This window comes from Colletotrichum higginsianum, chromosome 1 (genome assembly GCF_001672515.1).
Source record: "Colletotrichum higginsianum IMI 349063 chromosome 1, whole genome shotgun sequence".
NCBI lineage: Eukaryota > Fungi > Ascomycota > Sordariomycetes > Glomerellales > Glomerellaceae > Colletotrichum > Colletotrichum higginsianum.
The window spans coordinates 629,103-646,154 of record NC_030954.1 but is presented as its reverse complement, the minus strand read 5'-3'; the positions used below and the strand labels follow the sequence as shown (position 1 = coordinate 646,154).

Here is a 17,052-nt window from a genome sequence, read left to right as displayed (position 1 = left end):
GCCTGTTGACCTCGCGGACATCTCTTCTACACCAGCGACAGAAAGTAAACAGCATTCGAAGGCAAACGCACGCTACTGAATTCGGTTCAAAATATCCTCCAATCTTCGCCATCTCCCGACAAACCCCAGTACAACCAGCTCTCAAACTATCACACCAGCTCAAATGCAAATGGGTCAACGCCATGTCAGAGACTCGATCCGGGAAGTTGATGATCAAAGTTGGCTTATAGGGGACACGCTTCTCCTCTCTCGAACTACATCTTCCAACGGTGCTTGGGCAGACGGAAACGGCCGAGGCTATCAACTCACCGAAGCGCCAGCTCCCCTTCCTCCTTCCCGACCACTTTCCGACACGAGTGAGATCAAGCTGGTCTACGATGCCGGAGATGCTTCTGCCGTCTTCCGCATTGGCGAAGCTTTCTGCAAAGTGAGGCTTCTCACCATACCTGAGGTCACACGAGAGCATACGACGTATGCCTGGCTTCACCAGCGCTCGTGGAGTTTCTCGATTCCCAAAGTCATCCATCACACCGAGCACCAGGGCCGGTATTACATCTTTCTCACTCGCGTTCCCGGGATGACCATCGACAGTCTGTGGCCCACCCTGGACGAGACCACCAAGCAGCGCTACGTCGAAAGGGTCGTCGATATCTGCAAAGAACTCAACGCCGCCGCCTCTGGAACAAGCATCTGCGGCGTAGAGGGCGGCATTATCTCGGAACTCTACCTCTCGGCGGCGGACGGAGACTGTAGCCCACAAACCTTGCACAAAACCTCTCTGGAGCTTGGGATGGACTGCTCAAGATTGGTTTTCTATCACTGCGACATGGGCCCTACCAATGTCCTCTTCGATCCTGTCGACCACTCTGCCGGCGTCATTGATTGGGAGGTAGCTGGTTTTGTGCCTTTGGAATGGGTCAGAACTAAGTTCCAAGTCTCTGTCGGATTCGATCTGTGTGGCGGCGACACACTCGATTACCGGAGGAGAGTGCAGTTTTGCCTGGGCGAAGCAGGCTTCACGGATGTCTCATCGACGTTTATGGATATTCGTAACAAGAAGTCACTGGCACGTGAGCAGAAGTAAAAGTGCCGAGGAGGTCTCCGAGTAAATCGATCCGCCAAGCAGTAATTCAAGTGCACGTAGTCAACCAACCATAACCTACGACCCTCTGTGCCACATATCGACTAACCGAGAAACACGCAGCTCTTTATCTGCATAAATGGGGTAGGAATCAATGTTCCATAAGAGAATATCTTTCCAGGGTGTCATTAACTCCTTACTGCTTATCCCAACCAGGCCAGGCTGCACTCTCCACAGCGTGAACCACAAACCGAGCCCACTGTATCCATTCAACATCCGCTGATCACAGGAGGCTTTCCTGTGTAGCTACAAGCTCCCGCATCATCGTACCAGAAGCCCCTGGTCCTGTCCTGTCAGTCTCCATGGCGAACCGGGAACACTTCTTCTTCTACGCGCCGACGTGGGATTATCCCCCAGGCGGCCCGATCAAGCTCGGCAACGTCATCACGTCGGTGAAGAAGCCGCATCTACCCCTCTTCTGCGCCGCGCCGGAAGACTCCGAACTCCTGCGAACGGAGAAAAGGAGTGTTCAGTACACCAAGGAGAAGTTGCGGAGCGGTAGGTTTTCCGTCCTGACCAAATTCTTAAGCGTGCTTGGCTTCGGGGTGGATATCGGTGCCGAGATTGACAACAGGTAGGCGTGCCGCTCGCTACCCGCAGTCTATCTGCGCTATATGTATGTCCACGCCATTGACGACAGTAGTGACGAGGAGACCTTCGCCTTTGATACCCTTGAGACTACCCAGTTCATCCCGACAACAGCCTATTTCCAAACAAGCATCGATTCTGACAACGTGCGTCGGTTTCTCCAAAACTCACGCTACCGCAAGCCCGTCTATGTCATTACCGGCATCAAGGTCGTCAACGGGGCCGAGGCCAACACCTCAAAGTCTCGCGCCGTAGGGGGCACGTTCGCGGTCGAAGTCGACGGTACCCTCCTCAGCGGGGGCGCCGTTCCCATCGGAGGCGGTCCCGGGATAGAAGGCAAGGTGGCCACCAGTACCGGGACAAGCTGGGCAGGCAGCAGCGACTTTGTGTTTGCGTTCCGCGTAAGCAAGGTCTTTGTGAGCAAAGCGACGAGCCAAGTGGTGAGCGAAGAGGAGTATCGCAAGGGTGCCATGCTCGGCGATGAGGTTGACGAGGTGAGACGCCCGCAGCTGGCTGTCTCAAAGGTGGAAGAGCCGAACGCGGAGGCCGAGGACTGTGACACGGAGGAGCTGATGGACGATGGGGAGACTGTGTTTTGTGCCATTCCCAGAAGGGAAGAAGATGATGACTGAGCTACAAACCGCCCAACAGCACTTGGTTTGATAGTTATGCTAATCAAAGTAGTATGGACTTCTGGAACGTTTAAGCTATAGTACTACAGCCTATCTACCTCTTTAAGGCTTGTAGGATCTCGTAGCTTACGTCTTCCAACTTCCCGCCAAACATGTTGTGTCCATTCAAGCTTAGCTCCACGTAAAAGTACCCATCCCTCGGCGAGTAGTTCGGCCCTCGCTCGGCGCACCGTTTGAGCACGGCTTCCATGTTCTCCTTCCGCTTCATCACCGTCGCGCTCTCCGGCAGATGCAGCCGGGTATAGTGCAGGAGGAACCCCGCGATGCCAGCGAGGATCGGCGTCGCGTACGACGTCCCCGAGCGGGAGACGAGGTAATCTTGACCCGGGCCGTCGCCGCAGAGGAAGGTCGGCCACGCCGAGCGCACCGAGTCACCGACCGTCGCGATATTCACGGCGTTCCTCTCGGGGGTCGGGCTGAACTTGGACCTGTTCCCGAGCGTGTCGGTCGAGTGAACGCATATGACGTGCGGGCTGCTGGCGGGATAGGCCCGGCCCAGGTTGCCGCCGCTGTTGGACGCCGCGGCGAACATGAGGACCTTTTTGTGGTATGCCCTGTCTATGGCCTCCTGGAGGTCGTCGTAGCCGTCGAAATCGGACGACGGCCAGCCGAACGACATGGAGATGATGTTGACCTGCCACTCGTCGACCGCGTGGTCAATGGCCTGCATCCATCAGCATCAACATCCATATGTCAAGGATTTCTGTGACAGCGGCACCTACTTTTCTCACAACCTGCGCGTCTGGTCTTTCGTTGTCTCTACCTGCGATTTTGATGACGTAGAGGTCTGCATCCGGGGCATACTCGCGGATGAGGCTGGCTACAAACGTGCCGTGTCCGTTGCTATCCGGCACTCGCCTCTTGTGAGACTCGTTGAAATAGTTGTGTTTTTCTTTCAAATCCCCGTAGCCGTCAAAGACGGGGTGGTCTCCGTCGATCCCGGTGTCCAGAATCGCGATTTTCACCGGGTTAGAAGCAGTGGTGGATGACAGACAGTTCTCGATGTACTTTTCATAGACGTCCTTGTACCGCGTCTTCCAATTCTCATACCTCCTGCTTCTGGATGGCGATCAGTCAGTATGCGATTTTGAGAAAGAGGCAGACAACGAACGTTCCGCACCACAGGTGGACGTTGGAGCTTGTCTGGGAGCTACGAGGAGGCACTGATTGATCAACTCACCCATCTGAAAGTCCTGCCTCATCATCAAAAAACCGAGCTGAGTGAGAATCAACCTCGACACTGAAACTGGGCTTCATGTTGAGGCTCGGATGAAACGTCAAGAATGGGAGCAAAGACTGAGGATGTCCCCTCCAGTGCTCCGCTCCCATCAGGTTGGCGCTGGCTTGGTTCTGAGCAAGTGGAAGACTTGCAGGCGAGTGTGTCCGATCAGGCGTGATAGCGCTCGAGAGACGCGAAGCGACCAGGTCTTCTGACTTTCTACTTGGTATCACATGCCCCCATTGCGCAAAGTTGATTTCTCTGGCATGTTCGTCGACGCCGTCCAAAGGTATGTTGCTGAAGCCGTGGGTTAGGTGAAGCTCGAGTGGCCGAACAACCTTTTGGTACATCCGCGACCTCAGCGTCTGATGGTCCAGGGGCTGCCCCTCTTCGTCCTCCCATTGTTCGCTGTCCAGGCAGTTATCGATGGCCGTCAAGAGGTAGAGGCAGTCTTCGGGGATCTGCTCTCTCCAGCCTTCTTCCTCTCTTTTCGTTCTTCGCTTCTGGTTGTCTCCGAATGAGCTCCAGTCTCCACCTCCGTCTTCGTCTTCAACGCCATTGAACACTTGGTCCACGTCTATCAGGGAGATAGAGCCATCAGCGTTCTCAATGAGCTGGATACGGTGCATCTTTGCGAGCCTTTCGAACGGCTTGACAAAGTACACTTCCATCAAAATCACAGCCAAGGAGATCAATGCCGGGAAATTATGGTCCGAGTCCAAATCTTCGCCGGCGAAAGGATCGCATGATTCATCTCCGGCATCTTCTCTGCTATTACTCAACTGCGTTTCGATGAACGGTCTCAATGGAACCTCGTGTAATGTCGTCTGGAAGAATTTGATGTTTGCTGATCCCCAGCCTGGCGGTAGCCATGAGGTATTGTCAAGATGAAAGACGGTATAAGCGACAATGAGAGAGAGTACTCGCTTCGTCTTCTCCGTGAACCATTCGTGATGCTCCTCTAAGCACTGAGAAAGAGAGATTGCCTCCGTAGACTTGTCGACACGGAAGTTGGTCTTCTCAAATCCCAACTCGAACAGTTGATTGCCGGTGAGCTTCAGCTCGAGTCGCTGTAGAGGCTTCGATTGTGTCCTTATCATTGGCGCGCATAGCGTTTTGATGCTCTGGCGTACGGCGGACACCGTTTTCCCATGGGGCACTGCCGAGTCGTCTGGAAGGCGGAAGCCAACCTGTGTCTCCCTGAGGGTGTGGATTCGGACCTCGTTCCAGTTACGTTCCATGGAAAGAAACATCTTGAATTCCAGCCCCCCCGCTGTTGTGCTTTTGGTCCGATGTCTTCGTGCCCGTTGCGCGGGCTTCGTCGGCTTTCTGTAAGTACCTAGCTCCAGCTTCGCCCCAAAACGATGTGGACAAGAGCAGGCGCATTCTTTGCAACTCAGCAAAGCGTTGAAAACCGACTGAGCAGCTTTCCGGACCGCGGATGATGGCTCGTCAATGCCCGAGACTGAAATCTTGACGGCTTCCTTTCGAGACTGTGTGGGCTGTTGCTTGCTGATTTCATCCACGCAACTCTCCAAGGCGGCATCTAAGAGATCACGGTCTTGGCCGAGTGCCACGGGTCCCAACCACCGGCCGATAAATTCGACGATCTTCGCATTGTTTCCTAGGCTCTGCAACTCTCTCCAGTGGAAATTGAGCGCCCTGAGGCGCGCTTCCGCTTTGAAGTAGGCTGGCAACTCCGGAACGCCAGTCATTGGTATCAACGACCCGAGATGAGCGAGAGCTTGAGAGACCAGGCCAGCATCTAGACACGGCGGGGCCTTCGAAAGCTCCTGTAGTCTGGAACAGTTGAAGGCTAGGTGACTGTAGAATACCTTGCTGTCTCCGTTGCTGTCGTTGAGCCGGGCAACTCCCGCCATTTGTAGGAATGTCACCGCGACGTCTTGGAGCAGTTCACTGCTTCCGATATCATGGTCGAGAGGACGATATGTAGCCATCTCAGGGCTCTTCGCGTAGCTCAAGGCCAGTTTTTGATGATTTTGCAATAAGCAAATGTCCAAGAACCCGACTGGTTGGATTCGGGATGGCAAGATGTAGTAGTAGATGCATCACAGGGGGTGCGGTGGCTGGGATTTTGTCTGCTTAACAATTTGCCTCCTTTGGCTAACAAGGATGATGCCTAACTTTCCATCTGTAGAACAGACGTTGTTGTCATACGTCTCTAAAAAACGTAGCTCTGTAATTCAAAGACGTATATTTGACAGGGGATGTTTGAAAATACTGAAATTCTAATTTCTAGAAGCTGTGATGACTTGAACATGATATTAGACAGCTAGAGTATCCAAATGACATGATAGTGCCCCCTCATCAGCACAAACCAATAAGCGTAAGCGTAGATTAGCTCAACATCTGCGAGGCGAACATACTGGGCTTGCTTGATTTTGTATTGTTCCTCACCCAAACAACCAACATGGAGACCAGGACCGGGTACGAGGACAATCGGAGTTTGATAGGGCCAACTATTGCTGCCTCGGCTAACAAATGTCTGGAGTCATTCCAAGAATGCCTCCAACGAGCTTCCGCTGTCCATGCCAGGGAGCTGTCAATGGTGGAGGATCAAGTTGCAAGGTTCTCTACCTGGGCGACGGCCATGGGAGTGTTTGCCCCTGAGCGAGCATCTATGGACCATCGCCTCCGCTATGCGCCCGACGTTCGGGACGTCGTCGATGGCCTGCTTGAATCTCTAAGTTACCGCGTCCGAGCATGTGAGTCACATTCTTCTCATTCGACCAGACTAAGGGAAAAGCTCAGACTGAGAGCACATAGGTTCGGCAGCACTTGGATCGATTGTGGAAAACACGCAATCCGAGTGCTTGAGTACCCAAAGTGAAGGATTGAAACAATCCTTTGCGTACATCGGGACCGAGATCAGTCACCTGAACAAGATTTCCAACACCATTCGGAAAGCGAGCAAAGAAACTCATGTTCAGAAAGCGGCTGACTTTCGGATTGAGGATGACGACGGCAACGACGTAGAACCCCTGCTCAAGCGTGTTTTTGAGCACAACATCAGCGACTGCTTTCCCAACGTCAGCCTCAATATCAGACGCCGTCTTGTCGATTCAATGATCCTACGCCGGAAACTTATCCTGTACCGAAGACATCGCCACGGGACTTCTGCTATTCGGCCCCAGAAGACTGTTCCCAAGGCTTTTGTTGCGCTGCCGTCTGTTCAGACAAGCCTCTTGGCTAACGATACGGCGGAACCAGGTAACAAGGCGCCCGTCAGAACCCCAGCTTTTGCATATGCGGCTTCCCAGCTTCAGAGCGCCACGACTTTGAACCCTCAAAACTTTACAAAGGCCTCTTCGAGCTTATCCGTGGTCTCCAAGAGCAAAACCATTGCGTTGAGCAACCATGAACCTCTTATTTTCCCTCCAGCACCCGGTATCGCTGCCAAACGGAAGTGGGAACAGCTGAGAAGCCGACGAGAAGCCGACCACAAGAAAAGCATCGAGGCAAGCGGAATGTCAGTTGACGATAAGGCAAACGACGATATTTCAGACAATTACGGCCTCGACACCGTAGGCGAGATCACCTGCCCTTACTGCCTTTACGCTCTCCCAGCCGAAGTCGTGTTTGATGAGAAGAAATGGAGGTAAGTGGCCACTTTCCTCTCGCTGGGGATGCGGCCCCTTTGGATTTTGTCTCCTAAGTAGCAATCCAGAAACCACGTCAAGAACGAATTAAAGCCATACGTTTGCCTGTTCGAAGACTGCGACCAATCTGATATTCTCTTCACCCACAGCGATGAGTGGCGAAGCCATATGGACCAACACTGCAGGTTCTGGCGTTGCTCATCCCATCGTGGCTTGGGATCGTTCTCAACCCGTGAAGAGTACATGGGCCACATGCGGCAAGACCACAACACAACACTCAGCGATACCCAACTCCGGGCTCTGGCGAATCGTAACGCGCGGAAGCTAGCCGACATCTTCACCATGTGCCCTCTATGCGGAATCAATAAGAAGACAGCCGGAGGTGATCTGGGGAGCCACATCACTGGGCATCTGAGATCCTTGGCCATCAAGTCTCTACCAAGTTACGAAGAGGAGATACAATCAGAAGACGAAAACGACGAGCAATCTTCCGAAAACTCAAGACAACAGAGCAGAAGCACGATCAAGAACCTAATGAACGGCAGTGATGTCCCTGATTTACCTCTCATATGGGTTCAAAACATCGAAGAGATGGAAGAATACGAATACGAATACGACGAGAAACATTTCGCATCCTCGACACAGCATATCAGAAGCACGAACAAGAGCGTTAGGGACGACAGTGGCGTCGATGATTTTGCTTTTCTGCTTGATTATCCACCCTACGATTTTAAAACAGCCCAAGACCGACATGAACTCGGAGCAGATTTTGAACTAGATTCACTAACCGCTGAGCCCGGATACGGATCTCCGCGTCCCTGGGAAACGGAATTTCAACTTTTCCCGCCAAGTGAAACCCACTCGGAAAACGAGGATACGGAGGCTTCCATCATTCCAAGTTGGTTGCCCGCCATTACGGTCACGAGGCCCCGAAGCCCCTTCGAAGAGTTAACTGAAAGTTTCGAATCCGAGCCGGAAAGCAGAAGACGCAATCGTCAGAGTGAAGACGTTGGCGTATCGTCAATCACGTCCAACCCAAACCCTCCCGCCTCGCGAAACCCAAAGATACTTTGCACGGAATGCGAAGCCCTATTCTCTGACGAGAACACCTATCAAAAGCATATGAAACAACACCACCTTCGTTCTTAAGTATGTGTCTTCAGCTTTGCTGGCTGTCCGTCCAACTTCGCCGGCAAAAACGAATGGAAGCGCCATGTTGTGTCCCAGCACATAGCACTTCACTACTGGGTCTGCGCCCAGGAAAAGTGTGCAGAAATCGAAAATGACACCTCTTACCTCGCAAAGAGTCGGCCCGTCTTGCCTAACGGCGCAATATTTTCACGAAAGGACCTATACACCCAGCATGTTCGGCGTATGCACGTCCCGCCAAATGTTCGCAAGGCCCAGAAGCAGAAGAAACCCACCCTTGAATGGGATAATCACCTCCAAACTTTGCAGGCAAACGCAGAGAGAACACGTTGCAGCCTTCCAAACCACATGAGATGCCCTGCCATCGACTGCAAGACCGAATTCAAGGGGGTACAAGCCTGGGATGAGCGCATGGAGCATGTTGCCCGCCATCTTGAGCGTGCTGCTGATGGCAAGGAGCCTACGGTGCAGTTTGGTGGCGAAAATGATCATTCATTGACGGATTGGGCGTCAAGCCTTGCTGTTGGTGTCATTGCGGGGTCACGGGTGACTGGCGAATGGGCTCTTGTCAACCCACTTAAGCCCTGATCTCGTTGTTCCTAATACCGATTACCATGGCTGAAAACCGAATGTAAGGCATGGTCTTTGGATTTTCCATGTGACTGGTATGACCTAGGTGACTGGCACAGAAGGGCTGAGAATATTCACACGTCCATTGTGCTGTGATAGGTGACGGGACTGAGCGGGGGCTTGAGGAATAGAACGTGATGGAGAACCGTTGCATGTGGCCATGCTTTTCCGGGAAGAGATCTGGGAAGTTTTCAGGTGTGTTGACGGAATTTGAGCTCCAACTGCGAAGACCCGAACTTGGCAGACGTGGTCAGGCCAGCATTGGCCGACAAAACATCACGCCACTCCCCAGATCGACCTCCATCGTGCGACATTGCCATCATCATCGGCTCAGCGGGGAAAGTTGAGGCAATGACATAAAAAGAGCTGCTTTTCCCCCGGACACAGAGCGAAAGTAGGCAAGAAGACGTAACAAACCAAGATGGCCTCCACAAGAACCTGTCAACAGCTATGGCGCATCCGTCTCACCCCAAACGCCATCACCACAAGCAGAAACACCACAAAACCCGCAGCACTCCCCAGAACACTGCTAATAGCGGCAACACTCCTACCGAGAACCCGACTTACAACGCATTGCCAGCAATCAAATTTCTCCTCATTTCGACGTCAAATTCGCCCATACTCAAGCCGTTCTCTTGAGCAGCCAGCGGCACCAGTGACACCGAAATGGACCCCGCCCGGTGACCCCACATCCCGGCCGGTCGTCATTCTCGGCGCAGGTGTTCTCGGCCGCCGGCTCGCCGTCATGTGGGCCTCCACGGGCCGACCCGTGGTCCTCCACGACGTCGACTCTCGGGCGCTGGCCTCGGCCATCGTCTACATCGGCGACGCCCTCACCACTGTTTGCGCCGTGCGCGAGACGCGCCCGGGCCGGGTCACGACCAGCACCGTCCTGGAGGAGTCGTGCGGCGCGGACCCGTGGATGGTTATCGAGGCGCTCCCCGAGGACCCCGAGATCAAGCGCGAGATGCTTGGCAAGGCCGACACCCTCGTGCCAGAGGACTGCATTCTGGCCTCCAACAGCTCGACCTGGCCCACCTCGGCGCTGCGAAACCTCATCACGCGCCCGGAGCGCCTGCTCAACACGCACTACCACCTCCCGCCGCGCAACACCTACGTTGAGCTCATGACCTGCGGCGCAACGGACCGGGATCTCATACCATTCCTAAAGGCGCAGATGCGCGGCGTGGGCTTCAACCCGCTGGCCCTACCGCACGAGTCCGTCGGCTTTGTCTTCAACCGGATCTGGTCCGCCGTCAAGTCGGACACGCTCCGGGTTCTGCAGGCGGAGCTCGCGTCCCCGAGGGACATTGACGCGCTGTTTCGAGACTTCTTCCACGCGGAGAAGGGTCCTTGTGAGAAGATGGACGAGGTCGGCCTCGACACGGTGTGGCAGGTCGAGAAAAATAGGGTGAGCATGGGCGTGGTAGACGAGGACAAGGCGGGATATACGGACTGGTTGGAGGAAAACTACATCTCGAGGGGCCGGCTGGGTGAGAAGACGGGAGATGGTTTGTATTCGACAGAGGAGAGGAAGTTACTCATGGAGAAGAGGGCGCTGACGAGAAGCTCGTATCTGAGGGCGCATTGAGAAGGAGGGTGGCTGCCTGGCGAAGCACCTACTAGGTCAATCTTTTCTTGGTTTGTGCTTGATGATTATGATTTAGGGATGTATAATGAATGATGGTGGCTAGGGCAATACTTCAAAGAACAATAAGAATGGATATCAAGAATGAACTTCTGTGGTATATGCTACTGCTTGTTGCCACAAGAGGCTTTGAGAGTTGTCTTTCTGCATCTTGGGGTTTCTTTTCCTTTATGGATTACTACAAAAGACTGCGATAGTTGCCTTTCAAGATTCCCAAGTTTACTTTCTTCTCATTAGGCACTTATTACTCTAGGTTGTGGTATAGTCAGTCAGATGGAGGACAAGCAAAGTCTTCCTCGACCTGACTTTTTAGGAAGGAAGCATCAAGAGGCAAACAACTCCTTCATTCCTTCGTTCCTTCCTTGGGTACCTCAAGCTACCTAGGTAGACTCAGCCCTTCCCTGAAGATGTCTTTGCCTACTCTTTCCTTCTCTCCTTGTACTTTCAGCTTTAGGACTTTCTTAACCCCCCCTCCTCACTCTCTCTCACTCTCCTTCACTCTTCCGCTCACACTCACAGTTGCCATACGCTCACAGCCCTTACCACACTTCTCAGCTTCAAAACTTTTCTTTTGCAGCATTTTGTTCGACCAATTCTCTTTCTCCAAGGAGACTTGTCGTCCCTTGAGTTTTGTTTTTCAACTTTCATCCTGCTCAGTAAGTCGGTTTGCTCATTTCGCTTGCTGATTTGTTTTCCCTGACGCACCTCTTTACCAGACATCGCTTTGCTTCAAACAACCGAGTTGCTGTGTTTTGCGCTGCACATCAAAGGAACCACCATAACTTCCAAGTCCAACAACCCAAACACACAGCTAAGAATTTCTTTGAACAAGGCCATTACGCATCATTCCACAACAGCTATGGATCTCTTCTTGGAAACTGAACCGTTTTTCTTCGACCCCAGAGGCGACTTGACCCTCAAGGTCGGCAACGAAGAGGACACAGGTGGAAAGTATACCTTTGTCGTGTGCTCTAGAACCCTAGCTCGATCTTCCACCGTCTTCACAGCCATGCTGTTCAGTGGCTTTGCAGAGTCCTGCCCTAGAGAGGATTCAGAGGAGTCGTCATGGACTGTGGAGCTTCCGGAGGACAGCCCTTACTCCTTCTCTCTCCTCATGGATATCATCCATGGTCATTTCGCGTCGCTCCCAGATATGTTGCGCGCCCGAGATCTGCATGACCTGCTCATCTTGACGAACAAGTACGACATGACCCACGTCCTGCACCCCTTGGCCCGCACCTGGTTCAGACCCTACAAAAAGGTCACCACCTGCGTGGGAAACGAGACTGTTCTGTGGATTGCTTGGGAGCTTGGTCACAAGGAGCTCTGTCGCAAGCTCATTCGTCACCTTATCCTTGAGTCCAGAGTAGACGAGTACGGCCAGCTGCTCGACAGCAATGGAGATCCTCTCCCAAGGGATTCATTTCTGGAAGGCCCCGGGGTTCTAGGTATTTCCACCATCTCCCTCCAGACTTTCGAGATTCACCCCTAACAACTGGTCCACAGATCACGTGGCTCAGGTCCGAAACAGTCTCATTCAAAATATCGCCTCCCTGTTTCACAAGGCCATCCAGTCGAACCTGGATGGTAATGGATGTAAGGCGCCGACTCGCCCGTCCATGTATTGCTACATGACGAAAACCATCCAATGCGACTCCATAAACGTTGGGGCTCTGGTGCGTTACACCAGGACACTCGGTTTCCAAGGTGAAGGTCACGGGCAGATAGATACCTCCCAGTACCTTGGAAGCGTCAGGGATCTCGCCTCCTCGGTTGAGCAGACAGGCTTCGACCGCATGCTCTTTCACTTGTTCTGCAATCCTTTGCCCGGCATCCGGATGGAGATACAGGACCTTCTGGACTCGGTCGCCCTGCCCGCCCTGGAATCCTACTCGGACTACTTCCAGCAGCAGGCCAAAAAAACGGGTATCGAGAGAGGGGTGCTGGTCGGAATCGAGGAGGGCGAGCCGTCTCGCAAGAGGAGCAGACGAGACTGAGCCCGTCAATTTCATTCAAGGCCTATTTGAAAGTTGCGAGGTTTTGGGGGACTGAAAAGGTGACAGCACGAGGCAAAAGGGGAGGCAACACAAGGACCACCATAACATACAGCTTTCTATAGACAGGTTTGCAATAGACCCTTTTAATCACTGGACCGTGACCAACAGACCAGGCAAAACGGGACGTTGGGGCGTATGCAATATGTTGGATGGTTTTCCTACGTATGAGCGCTACTACTACAGTCTAACTTCCTTCCTTCTCTTCCGCCATCACCTCATTCGCATCGAGCCACTCCATGGTGAAGGCCGTCACGATCCTCGTCCAGTCCCGCACCGTGGGCATGTCGAGGTGCTCGCCGTCGTCCTCCATGCGGTGCCACACGGCGGGGAAGGGCGAGGGGATGATGTGCAAGATGTTGACGCCCTTCATCATGAAGGGCACGTGGTCGTCGCCGATGCCGCTGTGGCCGAACATCTGCGGGCTCTTCTCGGCGTCGTAGAGGAACGGGTTCTTGGGCTTGGTCTCGAGCACGCCGAGGTCGCGCATGCGCTGCTCGACCTTGGCCATGGCCTGGTAGGCCCAGTGGGTGGACTGGAAGTAGGACGGGATCCGGGGCTCCGCGGAGCCGAGCAGGTCCAGCAGCACGAAGGCGCTGATCTGCTCGAGCGGCGTCTTGTAGTGCGACATGGCCGGGTTGAAGGTGTGCTCCCACTCATTTGACAGGGACCTTGCACAAGTGTCAGTGAGACTGCATCACATCTTTAGGACCACAACAGTGCGATTCGACTTACCTCGCGCCGTACAGCGAGTCTGTGTCGGTCCATGACTTGAAGGCCTCTTCGCCGTCGAGGAAGAGGATCTGGAGGCCCATGTCCATGGGAACGGTGCCGCCCAGCTCACCGAGGGCGACCATCTCATCGTACATCTGGGTCAAGTACGGGTCGAGGGCCTTGGCGACGTGCATGAGCATCGCGCACGGCGCGGCACTGTCGGTGGCGCCGATGAAGCCCGCGGGCTCGTACTTGCTGTCGTAGTGGGCGACGAGGGTGAGATAGTTGGCCTGGCCGGGCTTCGTCCAGGGCGGCTCGCGCCTCAAGATGAGGTTCTGGAAGGGCACGTTGGCGTCGCCCGTCGCGGGCGTCTTATCGGTTGAGTTCTGCCACTGCACGGTCCATTTCGGCAGAGACTTGGTGAAAAAGTCGACAAAGTGGCGCTGCGTCTGGAGCTGGCCGTCCGTGCCGGGCACCCGGGGGATGAGGAGGGGGGAAAGGAGCGGGCCGGCGTGGATGTCGAAGTCGGCCTCGGAGACTGTGACATTGCGCAGCGCGGCGTCGGAGAGCGGCATGTAGGCGCACGCCGAGGCCGCGAGCAGGAGGTGGAGGAAAGCGATCCAGAGTCGGCGGACCTGGCCTCTCACCAAAGGGAGGCCGATGAGGTCGGCCATGGCGGGAGGCGACGAGGGTGGGGAACAGCGTGGGCGTGGGCGCGCGATGGGAACCCCCTAATCTCATGAACTCATGCTGTTTCTATCGCGGAGCCGTACGTTCGGAGGCTTGCGGCGGCGCGGGATGCCGTCGGAATAAGGTAGCGACGTGTTGGGTTCGCGACGGAGCTCCGAGGGGCGGGCGGTTTAAGTGAGAGTTGAGGCTCCAAGCAGCGGCGATGTTGGAAGTTTCCGAAGAGGTGTCAACTTTTGGGACGTTTCCAATCCGAACCTGACCGAGGGAAGGGATGTCCGCAAGGGGTTAGACCGAAACCCTCCTGCAACATTGAGCTGCATTCCCCCCCATTCCTCCCCTGGTCGTGCTGTTTTGCCGCGGTGGGGCCCGAGTGGATTAGATAAGGTGTTCAGGGGGTCCGCTTCTCCGCAAGGCCCGGAGGTGCACGTTCCACCGCGACAACCCTCCGTGCCTCTGTCACACTTCATTCTCTCTCTCACTCACTCACTCATCACTTACTCACTGGGGACTCACTCATTGCAGCTTACATCTCATACTCTTTTGTTTGAACTCATCACTTACATCGTCATCACATTGAACTTACCCTCGTCAATTGTAACCTAAACACCGGGCGCTCACTCTGCAAGGCAGAGGCAGTTGGTCACCGTTGTGCGTCTCGACAAAGTCGTTATCTTCACACGGCACACTTTGGAAGACTGCATCAATGTACAACTCATAGTCCTCTGTGCTGTCCCCAACTCACCAATGTCTATCCCTAGTCACCTCATCCATTACGACCACGTTCGATCCCTCTGCTCCCTCCCCAAGCATTGCTAGCCTCCCCTGATCCTTCAAGCACCCCCAGCAGCCGCCGTCATGAACAAGCGTTCCCTCTTCATCAACACACTGCAAACCAGCACAAGGCTTCCGGCAGTGATCACCAAGATGTAAGGCAGGTTTAGAGCCTCGACAATGGCTTCGAGAATCTCCTGCTGCATCTGCGGCGGCAGCGTCGTGACGAAGTCCGCCCCGACACCCGCAATCGCAAGATGGATCTGGTCCTCCGTGACAGTGTCGGGGAGGATCTCGGCAAGCCGGGTCTCGGCCCTGTTGAGGAAGACGGCGTTGCCGACGGCCAGGGCGATGTTGATCCCGCCCGTCTGCGCCAGCGCCATCAGCGACGCCGCGACGGCCGCCATGTGCTCCGGCACGCTGGCCTGCGAGATGGAGAACCCCGCCTGCGTGTACGTGCCGACCCCGGCGCCGAGCATGGCCGAGGCCCCGTAGACCCACGCCGTGCTAGTGTCGGTTTCAACGACGTACATGAGGCTGGCGGCGACCACGGTGATGATGCCGCCGACCGTGAACCACGGCATGTACAGCCCGAACCTGCCCGACGGGTGCGACAGCATGCCGCCCTGCGCGAGCGTGACTGTCACCATGACCAGGATGAACGGCAGCAGACGCACGGCGGCGTCGATGGCGCTGTCGCCCCGCGAGAACTGGAAGAAGACTGGGATGAAATACACCGGGATGAAGATTGCGCAACCCCCCGAGGCGGTCACGCAGAACATCAGCACCATCGTGCGGTAGTACTTGCGGGAACTGATCAGTTCGACCGGGAAGATGCGGCGCTTCACGGTCGTGCCGATGGAATACGCCTGCTGGACGCCGAAGACGACGAACAAGACTCCGGCGACGACGAAGAGGGCGATCTCCGAGCCGGAGTCCCACTCATACATGACGCCGCCGAAGCTGATGGCCATGGTGAAGGTGACGATGGCGCCGAGCATCAGCACGGCGCCGACCCAGTCGACCTCGGCCAACCGTTTGGGAATGGATGCGCCGGGTTGCGGGTCCGGAGACGGCAGCATGAAGATATACACCGGTGCCGCGAGAGCGCCGATCGGGAGGTTGATATAAAAGGCCCAGCTGGTCAAATGTCAGCCATCTTAGTACCCGACTCTGGTTCGACAACACTCACCGCCACGTTGCATCCGAGTCGGCGAACGCTTCTCATGGTAAAACATTTGTATTAGCTGGTATGTTCGGGCATGATTGGCACGGAAACGAGACAGTGTGGCAACGCACCTCCCCCGACCAAGGGTCCAAGGATCGTTCCGAGGCCCCAGGTCAGCCCGATGGACGCCAGATACATCGGCCGCTCCTGGATCGTCGTCGTCGCGGCGATGAGGACCATGACGCCGAGGTACATGCCGACGCCGCCGAGGCCGCACAGCGCCCGCCCGACGATGAGACTGTCCATGTTCGGCGCCGCGCCGCAGAGCGCGCTGCCAATCTCGAAGACGACGACGCTCCCAATGTACAACCACTTGGGCTTGAGGTGCGAGTACAGCTGGCCGTAGAGGAGGTTCACGGCCGTCGAGACCATGATGAAGGCGACGGCCAGCCACGCAATGTCCTCGATGGCGTCGAACTGCAGCACGATCTGCGGCTGCACGTCCGCGACGACGGTGTTGTCGAGGGCGAAGAGGAACGTCGATGAGAGGATGGCGAAGACGATGAGGTACCACTTGAGCCCGGTCACCGTGCGGACGGGCCCTGAGGCTGCAGGTTCCTCGGCTCGCTCGTTGTCGGTGGTGTCCCCTGAGAGAGGACCCTTGTTGGAGGAAGAGTCTGGCCGGTCTGCCTTCTCCAGCAGTATGCCGGCCTGGGGCTGAGCCTCGGGTTTAGCGGTCATGCTTTCTCGATTTTCAAACAAAGATAGAAAGGAATCTCTCAAGAGATGTCGACGGTTATGGAACTGGCAGTCTTCGCCTTCCGAGTGGCCTTGGACGGATCCCAGCTTGATTAAATACTCCCGCCGTCAGGACTCCCAACCATTGGACCGTGTGGAAGCAAGCCATAAGCTCTAGCTAGCTAGTATCAGCACTGGACTCATGGCATCATAGAGGCCGTAAGCCCCAA

General features: G+C 55.1%; 7 protein-coding genes across 7 annotated transcripts; 4 read left to right on the top strand and 3 right to left on the bottom strand.

The window, feature by feature from the left end:
* Window positions 1–163: 163 nt before the first annotated feature.
* CH63R_00201 (uncharacterized protein) lies at window positions 164–2,361 on the top strand (the record flags this gene model as incomplete). The annotated part of the gene is made up of 3 exons (XM_018295176.1): window positions 164–1,070; window positions 1,388–1,715; window positions 1,782–2,361. The coding sequence occupies 3 exons, from the start codon at window positions 164–166 to the stop codon at window positions 2,359–2,361; spliced, it is 1,815 nt and encodes a 604-aa protein (XP_018163538.1).
* Window positions 2,362–2,455: 94 nt separating this feature from the next.
* On the bottom strand, window positions 2,456–5,355 carry CH63R_00200 (Pfs domain-containing protein; the record flags this gene model as incomplete). Its single annotated transcript, XM_018295175.1, has 3 exons — window positions 2,456–3,085; window positions 3,144–3,480; window positions 3,602–5,355. 3 exons carry the CDS (start codon window positions 5,353–5,355, stop codon window positions 2,456–2,458), a joined length of 2,721 nt encoding a protein of 906 aa, XP_018163537.1.
* Window positions 5,356–6,071: 716 nt separating this feature from the next.
* Window positions 6,072–8,409, top strand: CH63R_00199 (Serine/threonine protein phosphatase; the record flags this gene model as incomplete). The annotated part of the gene is made up of 3 exons (XM_018295174.1): window positions 6,072–6,366; window positions 6,428–7,259; window positions 7,329–8,409. The coding sequence occupies 3 exons, from the start codon at window positions 6,072–6,074 to the stop codon at window positions 8,407–8,409; spliced, it is 2,208 nt and encodes a 735-aa protein (XP_018163536.1).
* A 1,375-nt stretch (window positions 8,410–9,784) lies between these two features.
* Window positions 9,785–10,630, top strand: CH63R_00198 (3-hydroxyacyl-CoA dehydrogenase; the record flags this gene model as incomplete). Its single annotated transcript, XM_018295173.1, has 1 exon — window positions 9,785–10,630. One exon carries the CDS (start codon window positions 9,785–9,787, stop codon window positions 10,628–10,630), a length of 846 nt encoding a protein of 281 aa, XP_018163535.1.
* Window positions 10,631–11,546: 916 nt separating this feature from the next.
* Window positions 11,547–12,684, top strand: CH63R_00197 (Nuclear pore protein-like protein; the record flags this gene model as incomplete). Its single annotated transcript, XM_018295172.1, has 2 exons — window positions 11,547–12,135; window positions 12,194–12,684. 2 exons carry the CDS (start codon window positions 11,547–11,549, stop codon window positions 12,682–12,684), a joined length of 1,080 nt encoding a protein of 359 aa, XP_018163534.1.
* Window positions 12,685–12,928: 244 nt separating this feature from the next.
* CH63R_00196 (Peptide hydrolase) lies at window positions 12,929–14,129 on the bottom strand (the record flags this gene model as incomplete). The annotated part of the gene is made up of 2 exons (XM_018295171.1): window positions 12,929–13,412; window positions 13,477–14,129. 2 exons carry the CDS (start codon window positions 14,127–14,129, stop codon window positions 12,929–12,931), a joined length of 1,137 nt encoding a protein of 378 aa, XP_018163533.1.
* An 846-nt stretch (window positions 14,130–14,975) lies between these two features.
* Window positions 14,976–16,825, bottom strand: CH63R_00195 (MFS drug efflux; the record flags this gene model as incomplete). Its single annotated transcript, XM_018295170.1, has 3 exons — window positions 14,976–16,056; window positions 16,109–16,136; window positions 16,216–16,825. 3 exons carry the CDS (start codon window positions 16,823–16,825, stop codon window positions 14,976–14,978), a joined length of 1,719 nt encoding a protein of 572 aa, XP_018163532.1.
* Between the last annotated feature and the right edge of the window lie 227 nt (window positions 16,826–17,052).